This window comes from Drosophila gunungcola, chromosome 3R (genome assembly GCF_025200985.1).
Source record: "Drosophila gunungcola strain Sukarami chromosome 3R, Dgunungcola_SK_2, whole genome shotgun sequence".
Lineage (NCBI taxonomy): Eukaryota > Metazoa > Arthropoda > Insecta > Diptera > Drosophilidae > Drosophila > Drosophila gunungcola.
In genome coordinates, this window is record NC_069139.1 from 30,505,715 (window position 1) to 30,523,228 (window position 17,514).

The window sequence follows — 17,514 nt, forward strand, 5'->3', positions numbered from 1 at the left end:
TATCAATAAATCTCTGTCTGCGATGGCAGGCGGCGATAAAGACAAACGGCCTGCCAATATGAATTAGCTAAGCGAATTGGCCATTTGGCAACTTGGTAAACAACTTCCCGGAGAGAGCATCCCTCTAGCCCTTCCCAGCCCGAGTCATCATTATCATTAGTACGAGTTTGAGCTTAAGTAAAATAATTGGCGAGCAGAGGGGGATAAAGGAAAAACTGTAGCAGTTGATAAATGTTTACGTTGATAGCAATTTAACTAAAAAACTATAGAATTTTAACAAGCGAGAATTCTCAATACTCTGAACAGATGGCTAAAGGAACAAGGGCCTCGCTTTGGTTTGTCCATTTTATAAATTACGGCTTATCTTTGCTGGAAAAATTAGATATATTAAACTAAATCTAAATACAAAAAAATTTATTAAAGTCAATGTATTACTAATTAAATATCGACGCATTTTTTAGATCTAAAATCTATATATTTAATAGACGAGTGTCTTTTCACTTCTTAGCATGTTTAACTAACATATTTAATAAAGTCGTGAGCTTTAAAAAGTTAGAGTATCCCGGTGAAATGGGCAACTTGCATCCTGGCTAGCTGGAAAGGTCAAAAAAGTTCAGCGGCGAAGCAACGAAATTCCATTCATTGGCCATCGGAGAAAGAGAAAGACAGGAAGGAGGAAAGGCTCATTGACGATGTTGTCGTCTCGTCTCCAACTGAAACCGTGGCTTGTGCTTTGCCTTTTCAACACGCTTGGCCAATAAATTGTAACCAGCACTTGTTGTTACGCTTTTAACGGTTTGGATTCGGGTTCGACTTGAAGTTGTAGTTGGAGTCGGGGCTCGGATTCAGGTTCATGTCCAGGTACGGTTTCAGCCCCTCTTACTTTACATTCCTCTTGGCATTGACCGTGGCTGTTAGATGAGAGTTGCCCAGATCTATTTTTGCTTGGCAACAAAATATTTCTCTTGTTCAAATTTTTTACAGGAAACTGAAACTGCTTAGCCATTAAAGGCTGCCTCCGAAAAAAAACATATTGCTGCTTGTTTTTTGCAGGCAACAATAGATTTGGCTCATTCGATTAGACTTGATTTAGCTGGGAAAGGGGTTGGGCTGGATCAAAAGATTTAGCTTTCAGCTTTTTCATGGAATTTCCGCTCCATTCGTGATGCTTTTTCTGCAGGCCCGGTCTTTTCTCTACCGTTTTTCCCATTTCGATAGCATCATATTGGCCTGGTCAGCTACTGGGGGCATAAGTTGCGCATGTTTCTATTACTACTTTATTGGGTCCGATCGGAATTTGTCAAATCATCGAACTTGCGCGGAAGAAGATGGTCTGGGTGATTTGCATAAACCTTTTCAGCAGAACTCGTTACCTTTCTGCCCTGGGCTTTCGTGCGCTATTAGCCTAGAAAGCATCCATCTAGCCATTCAGCATCCAACATCCACCGTCTCATCTACTCGCATTGATGTTATTCATCTTTTTTGGCAGCTTTGGGCCTCGGTTTGTTTTGCTTCGCGGGCCCGCCAGCTTTGTGCTAATCACTTCAACATTTGCAACTGCTTTTTGACCCGCTTTTCCACTGCCATCACAGTTGGCAAACGGCAACCGTTTTGTTTGCTTGTAATTATTTTTGTTTATTTCTTACTGGTTGTGTGATGGGTCTCTAAGCAAGTAACATTTACAGTTTTAGAGGCGTTGCGTGTGGGTAATGATGGGTGATCTATGCGAATATCCGAATGTGTATTTAGATTGCCTAATAGTCACGGCATGCTTTCTGGCCCCGGAATATTGGATTCGACTTGTGGCACAAATTTTTCTCTCGGCTCTTTGATTAGCTTTATCAGATATGCTAATTTTGTTAGCCTTAATAAAAAAGATGCTGCAGCTAATAAACACATTTAGTTCGACGACACTCATAAGGGTTAACTTTAAGATTACATTTTTATCTTATTCATTTTTACCATTGCTTTTTTTCTAAAATATAGAACATTACAGAGAAATGTAGGCTACCCTGTAACTCGAGACTCTCCATTTCTCCCTTAATAAGTTTACGAATAAACGCAATACCAAGCTTCGTTCTACGATAAGCTAAAGTTTGTAAAATAATTAGAAGAAATCTACTAGGGTAAGATGGTAAGATTAGGTTTGCATCCCAATTAAAGCCCCATGGAATTTTGGCTTTTTTTAATAAATTAAAAAAAGAAAGGCAGTCATAGAACCAAAATTTTTATACCCTTGCAGAAAAAAATAAAAAAAAAACAGAAAAGGGAAAAAGAAAAAAGGAAGTTGAGAATTCGAAATCTCAAATGAGGATTTACTAATTCTGAGTGCAGATTTTGGCTTTGCACTCACCTTGAGGATAATTTTACTCATATAAAGGATATGATTACGTGAATGTTAAATTTAAAAAATTGTTGCTCATAATGAAAAAAAATGTATTTAAAATCCGTGGCCTAGCGTTCTGAGATGTCCCGACCTGGAAGCCGACTCCCAATTTACCGGCTTTACATCTACTTGTGTTTGTTTCCTAGTTTGGTTTGTTGGTTATCTTATAGTCGGGTAACCCAACTATAGCATTCTCTCTTTGGTTTTTTTTTTATATCAATTGAGTTTAAATATATTTTTATCTAGCCGTTAAACATTTCTAAAAATTACCGAAAATGTTTCGCTCAAATCCGACTTTGTATTTTCAAAAAAAAAATTTCTACATTGACAAGCTAAAAGGTTATGGACAAGCTAAGGGGTTATGGGTAACATATAGAGTGCTTGAGGTCCGGAGCTATATTTTCAACCCAGGAATGAGTATGTTTGTAAGTATGCTAAGCATACCAATTATTAAGTGAGCAGTTTTGGACTACAATTTACTCAATTACAATTAATTTTCTTTCTGTACAAAAAAGTGTTTCCTGAGTTCCCAAGCGAAATTTGTATGCATTCTATGTGTATGTGCAACACGGCAATATTGTGTTTCCACGATTTTTCAAGCTAACTATAAGTTCAACTTCATCATTGTCATTGGTTTCCACACCTCCAATTTGTGGTTATTTATGTTTGGCCAACTCTTTTAGCATACCCAACTTTAGTTTTTTAAACCCGCAACAAGCACATTGACACCTTAGTACCTGTACCTGACTAACCCTGACTTTACTCTTCATTGCACTTTTGGCATTGAGTTTTTTCTGCTCGGCTGCTGTCGACGACGAGTCGGTAGTTGTTGTCTATAAAAAAAGAAACCTGCAACTTGGTCAAAGTGTCGCCCTGACATGTTTTTGCAAAAGGCGCTTGGATAGAAGGGGGCGGGGAGGAAAAGAAAAACACTTTCCGTCTTTACGCAAAGCTAAAACCGCAAATTGTCTTTGGCAAAGGCAGCACGTCGGAGAATCGCAAACGAAGTTAGTCCATGACATGTTTGGACTTTCTGAGCAGGAAGCCAACCAATAGCAAGTGGCACTTTGTCTCCTTCTCTTATGTCGCGTCGTTGTTTGTGCCACAGGTTGCACCTAGACCCGATCGAGTGCAATTTATAAGATACACTGCAGGAAAAATCAATAAAATGCCTATTAAGGTCTCCTTTTTTAATGCTTTTCCCTTGCAGATGGTTTTATCTAGCCTTGTCCGTCCATCTGTTCGTCCATTTGTCCGTCCGCTTGTTCGTCTGTCCGTCCGTCTGTTTCTTCGCAAACTAGTCCCTCAGTTTAAAGGCTATCTGTCGCAGGTAGTATATAAGTCGAAACGAGTCGAACTACTGTATCAAATAGCTGCCAAATGAACAATCGGAAAAAAAAAATGTTAATTTTCCTGCTTGTCAATTTTTGTTTTAAAACTGTCTGTAATTAGAATGAAAGGAAAGGAAATACGATAAACTGTAGTGTAATAAAAGGGGAGAGAGAAAACCCAACTTTTTTTTCGGACCAAGACGACCCAACCTTGATTCGCCACAAACACATATAAACCATCACAGTCGACTATGCACTAAGCCCGTATAAGAGTTCGAAGGCAAATGTTTGCATTCAAATGTTTTTTTTTTTAACTAGGTTGTCTAAAATCAGCTTCGTAAAAAATAAAATAATACCAAAAAAAATAAATAAATAACCCCTAGCTATCCATTTAGAAAATTCCTTTAGGGATTATTTTAAGAGGGTATTCTGGTCTAGAAATTTGAAAAAAAACGATTTTTTTTTTAATGTATAGACCCTTAAAATATTTTTCAAAATTCGAATTATTTAACGAGATAAAGCCGATTTTATGACTTTATGTCCGAGCCATTATAAATGTTTCCTGCCCTTTAAATTTCTCGAAACTACTTTTTTTGAGATGGTTGTCATGGAATTTCAAGTTCTACTGAGTCCATACACTTAAAATTTGTTATAAATCTTGTTTACTCTCTATCAGACATGAACAAATTTGTTTACAAGTATTTTTTGGAAAGACGTCAACCCGATAATGGCACCTATACTTATGCAGAATTTGTTTGATTTTTTTTCGATCTCTAAAAGGCTGAATTTATGTCAACCAGGACGCAGCGATTTTTTTGAAGACCGCACTCCACAGGAATTATCTCCGCGAATATTAAGTTTTTTTTTTTGTATAAATTTAAAATTAAAATTTAAAATTAAACTGTAAACTAAAAAAGTTTTTCATTCCTTTTTATCTTACTTAAAAAAATTACTAAATTTCAGGTCTTTTTTCTTAATTTTAAAAAATTTTAAAAAATTTCTAATTAAAAAATTAGAAAATATTTACTAACAATTATTTGTTAAGAAAACTATATTTAGAAAATGTTTGTATTATTTCAAAAATAGTTCTAAAATGAGGAAAATTTTGTTTTCTATATATTAGAAAAATAATTTTTTGAGTGTATACAAGTACACTAGAATGCCTCTGCAAAAATGTTATGAAGGCATCGCAACATACGGGTCACTGTCTAGGTACTACCACCCTTTTTTTTGCAAAGACCTCACTTGGTCAAGTGGGCAGCAGACTTGAGTCAGTGTGACAAACAATAATTCCCTCATTCGGCGGGGAAGCCACATAAAAGTTGCCAACTAAGCTTTTAAGTGGGGCAACCCATGTTTAACTCCCAGTTGCAGCTAATTACATGCAAATTATCTATCTTAATGCAGATACGCTTTTGTGGGTGCTGTCCACTTGCATAATTAAAAGTTTCGACAAAAGTTCCCAAGCAAATTGGAGCAATTTTGGTTTCTACTTTTGCGTGTAATACACGGGGTCCAGACACAAAAGCAAAACTTTTCGTTGTTTCCCTTTTTTCATTACGGAACCCCAACTCAAATTTATAAACGAGAGAGACACGCCCCGCTAACAAGTAACAAGAGTTAGTTTTGCTCGGTTTTTGTGAAACATTTAAACAATTGTCTTGTTGGGTGTCTCTAATTGATACTGACTTGGCTTGAGCTAGAGTCCAAATCTATTTCGCTTTAGACGAAAAAAGCAACAGCAGTTAATAAAAGACGTTTTGGCAATGTTGTTAGTTCTTAAAATATATTCCAACAGAAGATTTATATTTGCTTTTACACTATAAGTTCAAACTATTACTTTACTGTTAATTAGTATTCCAACAGAAGATACTTTACTAAGAATATTTTAAATACTAAAAATATTAAAAAAATAAATAATAATAATAAAATCAAGAAGGTTTAAGTAAAAAAACGAAATGCAAAGCTTTGTGGAAAAGATTATTTAATTAATGTGTAAAACCATTAAGTATCGACCACTTCTTCAAATCCATTTAACAGATAAATAACAAAGCATATTTGCAAATGAGATTTCTTTCTCTATAGAAATTAGATTTTCATAGCAAGTCTTAGGATGATCGGTTTTGCATCTGAGCTCCTGAGTTCGTAATTAATAATTAGTAACCTCACTAGTGGATTCGCAATTGCCGCTATTAACGATTGTCACAGCAGGAAAACAACTATTCTCATCTTAATTGTTCATAACTCTAGAAGATAATCTTGCGCGGCCTGCAACAGAGCCGACATTAAAAAGCTCTATCAAGTTTATTAAATCCGAAGCTGCAAATAAAAAACACACCTACACTAAAATGCAATTTTAAAAATCTAAGGAACCGGTAAGGTGAACTCTGCTTTGCTCACTAAAAAATCAAAATGCCATTGGGCAATAATGTTAATTGAGTTTTATAGAGTTTTGATTTTTCATCATGAATTTTCATTAGACACGAGGGGAGCTTCCTTAAGTTTCTACTTCCGCGTGACCATAAAATTACTGACAATTGTTGTTCACCTCATTATATATCTAAATGTTATACTTTTAACTTAACTGTCGTTACCAGTTACTCGTTGAGTAAAAGGGTATTTTGTATATATATTCTCGATCAGGAGCAAATAGCCGACTCGATCTAGCCCTGGCCGTCTTAATGCTGGATAGCTAGAATTTAACGTGAAGAATATAGTTATGCCTACGCTGTTCTAGTTTATTTTTAAACTTTTCCACGCCAGGTAAGTAATTTGCACGGCGAAACTTTTTTACTGCAGTTTTCTTCCATTTCCGAGAATGCAGTTCGGCAAATATCGCTTAAAACATATGTCATACGTATCTTGAAATTTGCTAGCTGTTAGTAATGGATATCTGATAGTAGGGGAGCTCGACAATAGCGTTTCTTTTTGTTTCGTTTATATTTTTATAACCATTATTCGTAGAGTAAAAGGTTATATTGTAATCGATCCAAGGTATGTAACAGGTAGAACGAAGCGTTTCCGACCCTAAAAGGGCTGTATATGTTCTTGATCAGGTTCAATATCCGAGTCGGTCCGTATGAACGTTGAGATCTCGGAAACTAGTTAGAGATTTGAAAGCGGGGGTAGGACACTGCACGCTCTTAGCTTCTAGTATTTGGCTATGAAGTTCGACTGATGGCGCCACCTAAATTAGGATTGTTTTGTGGGGGAATATTAAATTTATAATTTGGTGGCTGAGTAGAGGTAAATAATTGTAGGGGAACTCGACTTTAGCGCTCATTCTTGTTATTGACTTCTTTCGGTTGCGTTTAAAGGTATGATCAACTTAACTTCAGCTTAAAAGTTCTGATATACTTTGGGTGTGATTCTTTATTTTAAAAGGTGTTATCCACTTGCGGAAGTTGTTTTGATGCACTCTTCGATGTTGTTTTGATAGCATGTTCTCAGACAAAGATAAAGTGTTTTTAACTACTCTACTTTGGCCAGTCACTGCCACAGGAAACACTTTTATAACTGCTCTGGAAATTAAGTGCTGCCGAAAGGCCTTTGCTTAGATGTCTCGACTTCAACTTTTCTATAAAAACTCGTCACGTTGAAATCTTGAGGTGTTTTCACTTGCCTGGTAGACCTTAACGTATCTCTTGTTAGTTTTTAGTGTTGACGCAGGTTTATATTATTTATTTCAATTCTTGAGGTTTTATTTTATTTAATTTCTGTTCAGCTTAGCTTTTTCACGTCTGCTTCCAATTGTCTCTCTCAATTCAAGTGTTACCCTATTCTGATCTTCACATAGTCCTTACTACTTATTCTACATTATTGGAACATCGGAATGGAACATAAGTGTTATTATTATTAAATTATTAAATAGTCACATCTTATATCCACTTGATCTATACAGCTTCCAATATACTGCTAACAGCTCGGCCATCCTGACAATTAGATCGTCCTCGATCGTGGGTTTCTAATATTATAAAAGTTTTTCTTAATATTATATGTTTGAGTTAGTAATAATTTTGACTAGTTATGATATATAATTAAATTAATTTAGCATATATTAGGAGTTAATTTCACACTGATTACGCCAATCTGCCCATTTTCGTATCCGACATGCTTCTACAATTCCTTCATAGGGAATTTGACTAATTTGACAATTTTCAATATCACTGATGACATATCTATCGTTTGGCAATATCTTTTTAACGATATATGGTCCTTTGTACTTTGGTACAAACTTTTTGTTTGTACCAATTGTGGTGTCAATGTTTCGCATTACAACAAAATCGCCTTCCTCAAATTCTATATGGTCTTTATGATTTTTCTGAAAATATTCTTTGCTCCTTTTCTGGCACTGTTCTATTTTATCTGAAGAATTCTTACGCACATTTTCTAAATCACTCTGTGGTATATCATTTCTATCATCTAAGTATTCTGATAATGCGTCAATATTGCAACCTCTCTGCTGAACTCCAAATAATAATACTGAGGGTAATTCCTTTGTAGTTGAATGCATTGAATTATTAATGGCATATTCGGCCCTATCTAAAAGTTTGCTCCAGTCTTCATGCTTAATTGGTTCAGTTATCTTGGCCAGCATCGCTTTTATTGTCCTATTTACTCTCTCCACCTGTCCGTTCGCTTGAGGTGACGCAGTTGCTACCTTAACGTGTTCGATATTATTTTCTAATAAAAATTTGGCAAATTCTAATGACGTAAAACATGTACCTCTATCACTTACAACTCTACGTGGTCGACTATAGTATTGAAAATATTTCGTAAAACACATGTTGACTTCTTTTGTACTCGTTGAATTCACTGGATACAACTTAACAAATTTGGTAAATCCATCAATAATTACTAGCAAATGTTTCTTTTTCGATATAACTGAAGGTAAAGGTCCAAAATGGTCTATGTGTAATGTATCAAACGGAATTGGTCGCTTAGGTATATTATGAAGTGTTCGATTATTCGCATGTGTGGGTACCGTAAACATGATACACTTTAAGCAATTTCCAATAAATGCATCTATTTTAGCTTTCATGTTTGGAAACCAATAGTGTCTCATTATTTCTTTTAAGCACTTCTCGGAACCTAAATGACATAAATTTTCATGAACCCTCCTAATTATATGGGATTCCATTTCAGCTGGTACATATAGCAATTCAATTTCATTCTCACCTAATCTATAAACAATTCCATCGCTTAATATAAAGTTCTTCACACTTCCTTGTTCTAATTGTTCTTTCAATTTCACTATAATACTATCTCTATTTTGCGTTATCTGAAGCTGAAGGTTGATGTCGTCACTGTCAATTACTGAAACTATTTGATCTTTGTTGTCACTATTTTGGATATTCACTACTGGTTCATATTCAAAACTCTCATTTAAGGCTGAAGGGTATCTACTTAATGAATCAACATGAGTCATATACTTTCCACTACGATGCTTAAGGGTATAATTGTAATTAGCCAATTCTAAAGCCCATCTGGCAATGCTCGAGTTAAGGCGTCCTTTCCCTAGGCACAAAACTACTGCATTACAATCTGTTACTATGTTAAACGGAATTCCTTCTAAATATATTCTGAATTTTCGTAATGAATAAACTACAGCTAATGTTTCCAATTTAAAGCTTTCATATCTAGCTTCTAGTTTTGTTGCTCTTTGTGAAAAATAGGCTATTGGGTGAAACTTATTATCATTCTGCTTTTGCAACAAAATTCCTCCAAATCCCTCGCTACTTGCGTCGCAATGCAATTCAGTCTCTCGATTTGGGTTGTACAAGGATAATATGGGAGATGAAATTAATTTGTCACGAAGATATTCAAAAGTTTTTATACAATCCTCACTAAGTTCATACTTAACACCTGCTTTTGTGAGCTCTTGCAATGGCTTTGCTATTTTTGAGTATGCCGGAATAAACCTCCTAAAGTAAGAAAATAGTCCTAAACATTTCTGCATTCCATGGCGATCTTTTGGTATCGGAAGATGTTTAATAGTTGATGTGTGCTCATAATTCGGACTTATTCCTTTTTCACTCAGTGTATACCCTAAAAATTCAATGCTTTTGTAAGCGAACTGGCACTTATTTATTTTAATTTCCAATCGGTACTCTGCTAAAATTCGTAATACTCTTCCTACAATCTTAAAATGTTCGTTCAATGTTTTCGAGCCTATAGCAATATCGTCTATATAAACTACTACATTTCCTTCGCGAATCAAAGGTTGAAGAATAAAGTTAATAAATCTCATAAATACTGCGGGTGCATTCATGAGTCCGAAAGGCATTCTTGTATATTCATATTGACCGGAAGGTGTTACAAATGCTGTATACTGCACGGAACTTTCTGCTACTTTCACTTGATGGTATCCATTTTTCAAATCTAACAATGTAAAATACTTATTTCCTTCTAATCTCTCTAAGCAGTCATCTATGAGGGGAAGGGGGTATCCGTCTCGAACGGTTATCTTATTAAGTTGTCTATAATCTACACACATACGCTTTTCTCCAGATTTTTTCTTAACAAGAACGATAGCGGAACTATAGGGTGAATTGCTTTCTCTTATAAATCCTTTTTTCAATAACTCATCAATTTTTGAATCTACTTCTTTCTTTTCCTGATACGAAAGTCTTCTTGGTACAGTGCGTACCGGTTCTTCAGACTTAAGTCTTAGCCTCATTTCATAACTATGTTGGATCGCTGGGATGTTAGATAAACATAAGTAATTCAATCTTATTATTTCACTGAGTTCGCTTCGATCTTCATCACTTAACTTCGGGTCAATGTCAAAACTTTCATCATCCTGAAATACATCGATACTATATATATACGGAATGCTGTCGTCACTAACTATTTCATTTTCTATACACAACTCTTCAAAATCTCTACTGCTTTCTAAATGGTCACTGTCTCTATATGTTTCACTATTCTGAAGTCTATTTATTGGTTCAATACTCACTATTTTCAATGGTTCACTATCCTTAAATAAATTCACTTCTACAATTTCTTTTACCTTATCCTTAGAAATCAATTTTATTCCAAATTTCTCAAAAAACTTACGGCCTAACAGAACATTAGTTGAAACATAATTATTGGGTACAACAAAAAATGAAATTTCTTCTTCTATGTTTTGAAAAACGAGCCTGACAAAAATTTTTCCGAATGTTTTAATTTTAAATCCATTAACTCCATAGTAATTCGTCGGGACCAGTATATCGCTAAAGTTTTTATAAGGAATCGCAGAGTGCTGAATTAAATTAATGGCGCTTCCCGTATCGAACATGGCAGACAGAAGAGTTACGTTAGGCTTATGTTGGCAATCAGTGTAAAAATATACTCCTACCTGGTTAAAAATCGGAATAAACATATTAGGCTCCTCTTCGTCATCTCGTATCGGCTGGTTGTTGGCTGCTCCCACCACTCTCGGATCACTTGCTGGCTTCTGCTGACAATCCTTTAGCATATGTTGGAGGGATCCACAACGGAAACAAGATCCCTTCTCGCGTTTCGGCGCAGTGCACGACGAAGCGTAGTGCCCATAAGCAGAGCAATTGTAGCACCGGACTGTTTTCCGATCTCCTCCAGTATTTTCCATGCGCTGAGGAAAATTGTGTGACTTCTTCCTTAGATTGCCATACTTCCAAGCCAATTCCTTCAATTGTGCGATTGTTGTTGCTGTGTACAATATAGCGATATTGGCTGAACGATCGCGAAAACCATCAATGACGAACTGCACTGTCAATTTTTCGTCAATATTTGCACGCATAGCAATTTCCTCCATCAGAAGTATGTATCCCATAACGGTGTTCTTCGCGGGGTTGAACATGGTTTCCTTAAGTAGCAATACAATATCAGCAGTTGAGCTTCCACGACCGAATGTTTTTATGAAATTTGTCTTAAATTCGTCGTAAGTGTTCGATCGATCAACACTCACAAACAAGTCGGCATCTGTACCCGATTTCATCAACATTCGTACGCAGCGCAGTTGAAAATTTGTACATGTGTTGATATCTCTGCAGACTCTCTCAAAATTCAAAATCCACTTAAGGGCTTCCTCATTTTCAGTGGCAGAAAACGGGCTCACGAGGTGCATCACCATTTGGAGGTCATCTGTCGTTTTGTCGACGTTTTTCATCAATCCGGCCAATATTTTCTTCTTCTCAGCAACCCTTATGGCGGCGTCAAGCAGTGCTTCTTCTTCTTCCAATGTCTTGTCCATTTCAGAATGGCGTCGTAATTATAAAAGCGGAAAAAAAATGTGTGCTCTCAGGTATGGCTATGTAGGCGAATGTATTAATGGGACTATCCCACTTCTGAAGTTGTTGACGCAGGTTTATATTATTTATTTCAATTCTTGAGGTTTTATTTTATTTAATTTCTGTTCAGCTTAGCTTTTTCACGTCTGCTTCCAATTGTCTCTCTCAATTCAAGTGTTACCCTATTCTGATCTTCACATAGTCCTTACTACTTATTCTACATTATTGGAACATCGGAATGGAACATAAGTGTTATTATTATTAAATTATTAAATAGTCACATCTTATATCCACTTGATCTATACAGCTTCCAATATACTGCTAACATTAGGTTGTTAAGTTTTGGCTTGCAAAGATTTTAGATACCGTCAGTATTGATACAAAAATGTTGTTTTAATTTAAATTTTTATACCCTTGCAGAGGGTATTACAATATAATTTCAGTCAGAAGTTTGCAACGCAGTGAAGGTGACATTTCCGACCCTATAAAGTATACATATTCTTGATCAGCATCACTAGGCAAGTCGATCTAGCCATGTCCGTCTGTCCGTCCGTCTGTCCGTCCGTTTCTACGCAAACTAGTCTCTCAGTTTTAAAGCTATCTGCATGAAACTTTCCCAAACGATGTCTTTCTATTGCAGGTAGTATATGGGTCAAAACGAGCCGGATCGAAAAAAAAAACAAACAAAAATTATAGCTGTTTTTTAATTTTTTTTTTAGTTCTTGTACATTTAATAATGGTTAATTATTTCAGAATTACGGTTTAAATTTCATCAAAATCGGACGACTATATCATATAGCTCCCATAGGAACAATCTGAAAAAAATAAAAAAAATTAGCTGAGCTGTTTTTATTTTTTTTTTTAGTTCTTCGACATATAGTAATGGTTGAATATTTAAAAATTACGGTTTAAATTTCATCAAAATCGGACGACTGTATCACATAGCTCCCATAGAAATAATAAAATTATATAAAATAACTATGTAATAATTAAGCTGCAAATCATCATAGCTTCAATATTTTTAAACATATACGCAAGTAAATCATAATTTTAATGTTTTTAAAAAATATTTCATTCTTGAAATAGCTGCAAGGGTATTTTCTTTTCTTTTTTTCTTCTTTCTTTTTTTTAATGTATTTTGTAATTAAAAATAATGTTTTTCGTTTCATTTTTTAATCTTCCAAATCTCTTTAAAATCTTTTAAAACTAATTATTCCAATATCTTCTTTTCATTATCAATCAGTAATCTTTTGTTAAGGCTTCTGTCGGTCTTGTCTCTAATTTGGGTTAATCTTTGTCCCAAAAGAACCATTCATAACAGGCTATTTCGACTTGCCCGTTTCTTACCTAATCAACTCTTTTCTTAATAAAAAATCACGCTCCATCTTGGGCCGGCTATCTATGCCACTGAACAGAAGGCAACTGCCCAAGCTGGAGCTAAAGCTACACTGATTTAAAAAGGAATACTAAAATTAAATATGTGACTATAAAACTCAAAATGTAATTTAATTTTATTTAATATTTTATCCCAGCGCTACAAGCATATACTTATTGTTAAGAAACTGGTCATTATACTATAAAAAAATTATTGACATAAGACTAACACCTATAAACTATCTTATTTTAAAGAATTTTCAATTTTTTTTTATTTTTCTCCCTTCTTCTTTTTTTATGATATTGTTATTTTCATGTTTATTTTTAATAGATAATTTGTTATTTGAAAAATTCTCTTACTTTATTTTTAGATTTTCAACTAAATTTAATTAAATAATTAATCAGAATATTAAATTCATTTCACATTAAATTGTATTATTTAATATTAAAATAATATTATAATATTATATATAATATAAATTAATTAAGTTGGAAAATAATTGATTTAAAATGGTTGCCATAGTATTTAAATTCATTTGTTAAGGGTTAATATGGGTTAAATTAAAATTACATTATCAGATATAAGGAGCAAATCCAAAAACAAACAAATGAAAAATTTTTAAAAATTGTAATATTTTTATATTTAAAATAACTCAAAAGCGAAACAGATGCAGATGCAAACAAAGCTAAACATAACTAAACTGAGTACTGAAATTTTTGTATTTACTACGTTTTTTCCACCAGTGTATATGAAGCGATGGTTTTTTGCAGCAAAGCCTTTTGACGGCATCTGCAACCTGGAGAATTTGCAGCGCTTGGGGGTCAGTAATTAATTCACATCAACCTGCTGTACGACGCCTTGGATCCCGACATTTGGTAAATTGGCCAATTCATGCGCTTTAATTACTTCATATAAAAAACGAACTTCTGGCTTCTTCTTTAACGTTTTTTGGAAACCCTTAGCTTAAAAGCATACATTTACTAACACATTTTTTTTAAATGTTGGGAACATTAAGCTAAGGAGCTACGCAATTGAAACCCATTAAAATTTAGGCGATTTTCGATAATTAAATAATAATCCGTTGATAAAACGGAAAGTTTCATGCAGATACCTTAAGTACTGAGATATTTTAAATACTGAGAGAACAGGCGGACGGACAGACGGAGATGGTTTGATCGACTCTCCTACTGATGCTGATCAAGAACATTTATACTTTATAGCAGGGGTGCCAAAGCACAAATGCTCATTTTCGTCTTTTGCTGTTGAACTGCTTAAAAATATATGAAAAGCAAAGTCGATGCATTTTTTCTTTGCACACAATTTTCTTTCAGGTTTTATTTTGTTTTGTAGTTTTAATATTTATTTTATTTTTTTTATGTGTTTTTTTTTTTTTCCCCAATGGAAAATGTCAATATATTTTTTTTTTAGTGTAACGACTTGAAATGAAACAAGAAAGGAAGCAAACTTCAGCAGCCGAAGTTCATATACCCTTGCAGCTATTGCAAAAATTAAACATTCTTGAAAACATTAAAATTATGATTTACTTGCGTATAAGTTTAAAAACAATGAAGCCATGATAATTTGCAGCTCAATTATTCGATAGTTTCTATGGCAGTTAAATAATATTGGTTTCCGATTTTAATAAAATAAAAAGCATAATTCTGAACTGTGAAATTATTAATAAGCCAAAAAGAACTTTAAAAAAAAAATTACAAAATATAAAAGTTACTTCTTTTAATTTTATATTTTTTACCCTTTTTACCCCTTTTTTCTTAGCATTTATAATTTCAGTCAAAAGTTGCAACGCAGTGAAGGATGCATTTTCGACCCTATAAAGTATATATATTCTTGATCAGCATCACTAGGAGAGTCTGTACGTCTGTCCGTCCGTTTGTTTGGGCACCCCTGCTTTATAAAGTAGGAGAAGTAGCAGAAGACTGAAATTAAAATACCCTCTGTTAGGGTATAAAAAGACTATCATTTAAAGTAACCAAACAATTTATCATTACTTACGATTTATAAATAAAAATGGTTTAAGGTCATACAATAAATAATGGCTTGCTTACGTTAATGTAAAGTAGATGCTTATTTATTTTTAAATAAATTTAAAAATGTAGAAGAAAAGTCTCTGCCGAACAAAGTGATGCAAACGGAGAAAAGGTGAACAAAACCAAACAGAAAATGTTGTCTGGCCAAACAATTTGTAAATTGCTTCCGACAGTAAATTTAATAATAACAAAGGCAGCGGCATCAACAGCGGCGACTGCTGGCAAATAATAGTTACTTTCAATCATTCATCATCGATTTCAATAAACACTTTCAATAATGGCTGGGCCGTAGAGACGCACAGTTGAGGAGTCAAGGTGCAGATTACTCGAACTCCCCTCAAAAGAGCTTCGAATGTGTGAAAGATTTGCTTCACTTCGTACCGCTGTTTCCCTATGGGGATTCTTTTCTGTCCGCTTCTTCAGGGCGATGACTGGCTAAACTATCAGAGATCCATTTGGGCTTTATGCTGCCTATGCTCGCCAATCTTTCATTCCTTTGGCCACTGTAATTGGAAATTCTTGCCGCTTACATAGTTGCGAAATCACAAATGGATATTTGACGAGCAAACCTTAAAGTCTTGTGGCACAAGCAGCCTTGACATTTCGCGACGCCTCAAGAGATCGTATAAAAAGGGAGAACGCCCATTCTGATTATTAGACTTTTTTGAGACGCGATCAAAACGTGTTTCTATTCGATGCGACTCGCAGCGCTAATCGGATGAAAATGTCAAAAGTCGAACCTAATGATGCTATATATATTTTTATAAAGACATAACTTTTGCCCAAGCGGTAGAACAACAGTCAACGGCTTGTTAGAACCAGTCAATGCTAATAGCAAGTCGGTTGAAGTATGCCGAATAAATTATATTACCAAAAAAAAAGGAAGCAAATTTCGGCAAGCCGAAGTTTTTTTTAACAATATTTCGTTACCAAAGTATTTTTAAATCAATTTTTTCATATATTTTTCCGATTGTTTCTATGTAAGCCTTATGATATAAACGTCTGATCCGGCTCGTACCGATTTATCTTCTACCCGCAATTTTTGGGAACGTTTTATGCAGGTAGCTGTAAAGCTGAGAGACTAGTTTGCGTAGAATCGGACGTCCGGGCAGACGGACATGACTATACTCAGAAAAATATGGTTCTAAAATATAGCAAATCGACTTTGAACTGGATTTATTGGCGACTTAACTTATATTACAGAAAAAAGGTTTTTTAAATCTAGGGCAACAATATTTCAATCAAAAGTCAGAAAACTGCAGAAGTTTTGTTCTGAACATTTCTACTGAAATGCCGCGTGCAACAGTCATAAAATTTAAAAAAAAAAACAAACAAAAAAAATTTAGAACGATCAATACATAACATTTTAAAATTAATTTTATAAAAATCTTCGACCACGTTTCGTTGAAATAAGTGCTTGAACAGGTTTTCAAAAAAGTCTCTTCAGTCTGTGTATCATGCGACAGTCGTATGTTTTTGTGATTATCTCGGAAAACCAACAATTACCCAAACTTAATATACGCACCATAAAGATATCGCACATGTTTTTTTTTTCAATTCGAACGCGTAGGACATTAGAGAATGGCCCACATAATTATGCTTATATACATTTAGTTCTTAATTATAACAGAAGAACATTGTAAATGATAACTGAAATGAATAGAGAATTTAATACTTGAAGCAAACAACTTACTTTTTTGAGAAAAAAAAGTTTTTTAATAAAATCGCCTTTGAATTAAGGATAGTCGCCAACGAATAAATAAAATTTCACACTTAATTATTTATGGTGCGATGTGTTGAACTTTTGGCGAATTTGTCTTAAAAATAGAAAATTTGTCAAAACATCAGGGCGATATTTTTAGGTCGATTTTCTAAAGTATAGAAAAATATTTCTATGAAAAAAAAATCACTTGCGTCTCGACCATTTTCTACCTAAAATCTGTGCAACTCGGCACACTCTCCAATAGCAGCCATTCGCGGTCTCTTTGGCTGTTCTAGAATATTTTTGTGTCGTATGCTAAGCAAAAGACTCAGGAAACGAACTGCAGGCTGGCACTTGGCTTACTTCGCGATCGTCTTCCTCTTCGCACTGGCGGATAATTATGGCATAAAAATTGCT

General features: G+C 34.5%; 2 protein-coding genes across 2 annotated transcripts in view; one reads left to right on the forward strand and one right to left on the reverse strand.

Annotated features, from left to right (window-relative positions):
• Nucleotides 1-17,514, forward strand: part of LOC128263827 (uncharacterized) — a 70,273-nt gene that overhangs the window by 43,802 nt on the left and 8,957 nt on the right. The window lies entirely within an intron of this gene.
• Nucleotides 10,869-12,277, reverse strand: LOC128266152 (uncharacterized). The gene is made up of 2 exons (XM_053002511.1): nt 11,060-12,277; nt 10,869-10,982 (listed from the first exon to the last, which is right to left on the reverse strand). The coding sequence occupies exons 1-2, from the start codon at nt 11,933-11,935 to the stop codon at nt 10,974-10,976; spliced, it is 885 nt and encodes a 294-aa protein (XP_052858471.1). The 5' UTR covers nt 11,936-12,277; the 3' UTR covers nt 10,869-10,973.